Source organism: Narcine bancroftii, chromosome 5 (genome assembly GCF_036971445.1).
Source record: "Narcine bancroftii isolate sNarBan1 chromosome 5, sNarBan1.hap1, whole genome shotgun sequence".
NCBI classification, from domain to species: domain Eukaryota; kingdom Metazoa; phylum Chordata; class Chondrichthyes; order Torpediniformes; family Narcinidae; genus Narcine; species Narcine bancroftii.
This window is the reverse complement of record NC_091473.1, coordinates 127,168,042-127,174,041: the sequence shown is the minus strand read 5'-3', so window position 1 is coordinate 127,174,041 and position 6,000 is coordinate 127,168,042. Positions and strand designations below refer to the sequence as shown.

The 6,000-nt window shown below is 43.0% G+C and overlaps 1 protein-coding gene across 2 annotated transcripts in view; it reads left to right on the top strand.

Moving 5' to 3' along the window:
• Nucleotides 1-6,000, top strand: part of tie1 (tyrosine kinase with immunoglobulin-like and EGF-like domains 1) — a 155,888-nt gene that overhangs the window by 57,402 nt on the left and 92,486 nt on the right. For both annotated transcript variants that reach the window (XM_069939016.1, XM_069939017.1), the window contains one exon: nucleotides 109-249. In XM_069939016.1, the coding sequence (XP_069795117.1) occupies nucleotides 109-249 (141 nt within the window). The remainder of the gene's footprint in view (nucleotides 1-108; nucleotides 250-6,000) is intronic.

The window sequence follows — 6,000 nt, the reverse complement described above, 5'->3', positions numbered from 1 at the left end:
TCTGCAGAAATACTGTGGTCGATGATAATGAAACTTGTATTGTGCTCCTGACTAACAATGAGCGTGATCTTTTACACAAACATAACAGTTCACTGCTTTGGTTTTCAGTTTGTAAAGCGGGAAAATTTGGTCGCAATTGCCAAGAAGAGTGTAAATCTCCGAATTCCTGCAGTGGGTTCAGATTCTGTCTGCCCGATCCCTACGGCTGCTCTTGTGCAGCAGGTTGGCAAGGGAGGAAATGCAATGAAGGTCAGTGCAGAAAATAACATTCGCTTTGGAGAAGTGCGTTGATGCCTGGTGGAAGAGTTAAGTTTAAGAGTCAGAATATTGGAAGGGTGAAATCTTGGGGTTGATAAATGCTGCAAATAGTGTGATTTTATTGCTCCTTGCCTCAACTCATCCAATGCGTTGCTAGTCAGCATGCATTGTTTCATCCGTCATAAACCTGAGATTTTACCTGTGTTCCTACTTGCACTGTTCGCTGCCCACAATCACCTTTTTGCTCACTGACTTGACTAAGCAACATCCCTCCCCTCTAAATTCACATTCTTTTCTTACAAATTTCTTCATGGTCTTTTCTCTCCTGACTGCAATTTTCTTCAGCTTCCAACGTGCCAAGATATCAATACTCCTCTAATTCTTGCTTCTTAATTATCCCTTCATTTAATCGCTTCAGTAAAACTGCCAAGATTTTCAGCTCACAAATTCTCTCCAAACTGTTATTTTTATCTTGAAGACCATCATTCCAACCAATTTAGAAACATAGAAACATAGAAGATAGGAGCAGGAGTAGGTCATTCGACCCGTCAAGCCTGCTCCGCCATTCAACGAGATCATGGCTGATCTTAAAGTTCATTTGACATGCTAGTCCCTTCTTAATGGCTTAGTGTCAAATTTTATTTGATCCAATGATGCATTGGTATTTTTTATTTCTGTTAATGATAGTGCATTGAACAAAGTTATTGTTACTGAACTCAAGAAGAGTCAGCCTTGCATGAAGCTTAATTTGTCCTGTGAACATCAAACAAGGCAGATGCACAAGCTGTATCACCCTCATCCCCACCTGGTCAGCTGAATTACACCCAGACAGCTTAGCATAGAGTGCCATGAAATCCACCAATCAACAAACAGGGGAGGGGTGGGGGAGAGAAAAGGGGACAGGGAATACTTTCTCTTGCATCCAATTGGTTTGTTCCAAGTGCAAGTGAAATATTCACCTGGTAATTTTTCTCACCCTTGAATCCGAAGGTCTGAGTGTTCCACGGGTTAAACAGGTTTCTACTCAATATATAGTTCTGTGGTTGCCAAGTCCAGAAGGGAATCTCTAATCTATCATAATTGGAAAACTATTAAGAAAATCCTATTATCCTTCATCTGTGTGGATGCAAAATGAATCATCAAATTACGTTGTCCAAATCCGCTGGAAATAAGTCAGAGGAAAGGGTCGTGAAAGCAAAATATTCATTCAGTGGGAATTTGATAAGAATGTTGGGAACACGTCCTTTCTGGAACATAGCAGTATCCATGCCAACTCCTTTCACAAGTTTAGTTGGTTCCTTCAGTGCAAAAATTCTCAAAGACAATCAATTGAGTTGAGTCTGAAGGCCAATGTACCCAGTCTCAGTGAATATTAAATGTTATGGCTGGCTTTCAGATGACAAGCTAATCTGAGGCAAGTGAAACACGAAAGTCTACAACTACGTCTGTTCTCTCAGATGAATATTAAAGATCCTCTCTCAATTTTGAAGAAGCCTGAGAGAGTGGCTGGCCATTATGTAACAATCAATCTGTATTTTTTAAATACATGAAGTAAAGCATGAAAATCTGTAGACACCGTGGTTGAAGTAAATGCACAAAATGGTGGAGAAACTCAACAGGTCAAACAGTGCCCTTTTATGTAACAAAGGTAAAAATACATAACCGATGTTTCAGGCTTGAGCCCTTCATCAAGGTATGGAAAAATGTCAATAGGCATCTGTACAAAAGAGTAGGGAGGGAGGGGACAGCAGCAAACACGGCACTCTCCAGCTAGATGGCATTAACACCTGCTTTTCTGATTGCTAACCTGCTCTCCTCTCCCCCCCACTCCTCCTTTCCCTTCCCCTTTCACACACTCCCTTATCCCTTCCCTCTTTATTCACCTAACCATCCCTCCTCCCCTTGATTGCTGCTGTCCCCTCCTCCTTTCTCCACCTATCACCACCTGGCTTTGCGACCACCCTCCCCCCCCCACACACACTCTTTTGTTCAGATGCCTGCTGACATTTTTCCATACCTTGATGAAGGGCTCAAGCTCGAAACGTCCATTATGTATTTTTACCCTTGCTATATAAAGGACACCATTTGACCATTTCTCCATGATTGTGTTTTTATTTGTTTAAATACATGATCTGGTCATAATCACATTGTTATTTGTGGAAGATTGGCTATTGGATTTCTCCAGGCTCCAACAGTGACTAGGTTTCAGAAACATTCAATTGGCTGTGAAGCACATCATGTATCTTGGTTTGGTGTCTGTCGCTATAGCGTGGATCTCCCAGTGGCCACCCATTTTAATTCCCCACTCCATTCCTTTGCTGGCATGTTTGTCCATGGTCTAGTGCACTCCCACTGAGACCACCCTCAAATTGGAGGAACAATACCTCATCTTCCATCTGGGCACCCTCCAACCAGATAGCATTTACATGGAATTCTCTGGTGTCTGTTAATTTCCCACCCCACATCTTTTTCCCCCGTCTCTTTTCCTCTAGCTCTGTTTTCCCTTCTCTTCCTTTTTCCCTCTGTCTCCTTTCACAGAGCCAAAATCAATTCTCATGTTTCTTCTTATCATTTCCAATTCACACATTTTGTTGGTCTGCACTCTTCCTTCTCCCATTCCTCTCCCTTTCTTTCCCCAGCCTTTAATTCAAATGCCTGTCTTTTTTTTTTCACTCACACCTTGAGGAAGGGCTCAGGCCTGAAATATCAGCAAAATATCTTTACCTTCTATGGATGCTGCGAGACTGAGTTCCTCCAGCATTTCTGTGTTTTGACTATAATCTCAGTGTCTGAAAAATTTTGTGTTTCACTCTAATTAAATGCTAGCTAGCCTGAGAAGAGAAAATGTTAGGTCTTATTCTGGCACCAATCAGTATTATCACAGTATTCACAGCTTTTAATTAGGCTTTTCTGTGGATTGTCACCTTATCATGGTGGAGAAGCTTGTGTGGTCCGGTCATCCCGAGAGTAATGCCATCTGGAATGATGCTCCTGGTAGGGTCGTCCATGGCGGTGAGGTCCCGGACAAAGAACAATCCAACCAAGTCCTCAATGGTGGAACGGGGTTGGGCAAAGTTATTCTGAACTCGATGTCTGTGAAGGTGGATGAAGGCTGCAACAAATCCATCAGCTCCAGTCATCGTGGTTTTCTTGCCATTGGAACTAGTTGGTTGATTTGTGAAGTATCGTGCGCTTCTTGCAGTGCAACATCAAGGACACGTTAAACAAAGACACTCACAGGTGTCTTTGCTCTGTGGATCAACGGAAGGAAGGCCATCATCCTCGACTACAAGGGATAGCCACAATGACAAATTATGCAAGAATAGCAGGATTGCCAGCTCTGGAAGGACATCAGTACTGTTGTCCTCTGGCCATTAGAATGGATGATGGTGTTTGTACTGCAATTGCCTCTGTCCCATAATTCCAAACTTGAATTCAATTAATTCTTTTTAAATTCTGGTCAGTTGTTTTCTGCAAGAAGGAATTAATTAAAGTGAATTAAAAAAAATCTGCTTAAAAAGATCAACAAATTGAGCATAGAAACATAGAAGATAGGAGCAGGAGTAGGTCATTCGGCCCTTCGAGCCTGCTCCGCCATTCAACGAGATCATAGCTGATCTTAAAGTTCAGTACCCCGTCCCCGCCTTCTCTCCGTAACCCCTAATTCCCTTATACTGAAGAAATATATCTAATTCCCTCTTAAATATATTCAATGAACCTGCCTCTACTGCTCTCTGTGGCAATGAATTCCACAGATTCACCACCCTCTGGGTAAAGAAATTCCTCCTCATCTCGGTTCCAAATGGTTTGCCTATTATCCTCAAACCATGGCCCCGGGTTCTGGATTTTCCCATCGTTGGAAACATCCCTTCCGCATCCATTCTGTCCAGTCCTGCCAGAATTTTATATGTCTCTATGAGATCCCCTCTCAATCTTCTAAACTCCAGCGAGTACAATCCCAATTTGCGCAATCTTTCCTCATAAGTCATTCCTGCCATTCCAGGTATCAGCCTGGTGAATCGCCTCTGCACTCCCTCCATTGCAAAAACATCCTTCCTCAGATAAGGTGACCAAAACTGCACACAATACTCCAGGTATGGTCTCACCAAGGCCCTGTACAGCTGCAGTAAGGTATCCTTGTTCCTATACTCAAACCCTCTTGATATGAAAGCCAACATACCATTTGCCTTTTTTAACCGCCTGCTGTACCTGCATGCTCGCCTTCAGAGACTGATGTACAAGTACCCCTAGGTCTCTCTGCACTTCCCCATCTCTTAATCTATTGCCATTCAAATAGTAATCTGACCTCCGGTTTGTATTACCAACCAAGTCCAACCAAAATATCTTTACCTTCTATGGATGCTGGATAACCTCACATTTATCCACATTGTAGTGCATTTGCCATGTATCTGCCCAGTCACCCAATTTATCCAAATCATACTGGAGCTTCCTGATCCCTTCTTCAGTGCACACAACCCCTCCTAGCTTAGTGTCATCTGCAAATTTGGAGATATTACATCCAATCCTCTCATCTAGATCATTAATGTAAATTGTGAATGACTGGGGTCCCAGTACAGATCCCTGTGGTACCCCACTGGTCACCGTCTGCCACTCAGAAAACGAGCCATTTATCCCAACTCTCTGTCTTCTACCTGCCAGCCAGTTCTCAATCCACATCAATACTTTGCCCTCCATCCCATGAGCCTTGATTTTGCATGCCAGTCATTTATGTGGGACCTTATCGAAGGCCTTTTGGAAATCCAGGTACACCACATCCACTGGCTCTCCCCTATCTATTTTCAATAGATTTGTCAAGCACGATTTACCTTTTGTAAATCCATGTTGACTCTGTCCGATCCCTCCTCTGCTAGACATATGGTCCGCTATTACATCCTTAATAATGGATTCCATCATTTTGCCCACTACTGATGTAAGGCTCACCGGCCTATAATTCCCCGCTTTTTCTCTACCCCCCTTTTTAAATAGTGGGGTAACATTAGCTACCCTCCAATCCATGGGTACTGATCCTGAGTCTATCGAGTTCTGGAAAATAATTCTTAAAGCATCTGCTATCTGAATGGCCACTTCCTTGAGTACCCTAGGATGTAGATTAGCAGGCCCTTGCGATTTATCGGCCTTCAATTTCCCCAAGACCATGTCCTTAGAGATACTGATTTCATTCAGCTCCTCCCTTGCATTAGTCTCTATGTTTCCCAACATCATTGGGAGGTTATTTGTATCAGTGGGAGAAAAAGAATGGTCCAGATTTGAAGGGTTTCCACCCAAACTGATTCCTCCAGCACATTATGATTTGCTCCAGATTCCAGAATCTGTGGTCTCTTGTAGCTCATCAAATGGTTTTTAGTGATCTTGTACAAACTGTCTGCGTCATCCGGATTAGATTAAAACTGGATGTGAAGTGCATTGAGGTCTTGAGCTCCGGATATTTGTGCTCCACCCTGGACTCAGCGGTGAGCTCAGCTCAGAGCAGGAGGCCAGGTGTGTTTCCAGGTCACTTCTGATTTTCATATCACAGTGTACAGGTGCAGAAACAAGCTGACGCTCAGAGTGGCAGGAAACAAGAAAGTCTGCAGATGCTGTGATTGTAGTAAATATACAGAATTACTGAAGAAACTCAACAGGTCCTTCAGCATCTAAAGGAGACAAAGATATATGACCAACATTTTGGGCCTAAGTCCTTCAGCAAGGTATGGCCTTTGTGCATTTACTACAATCACAGAA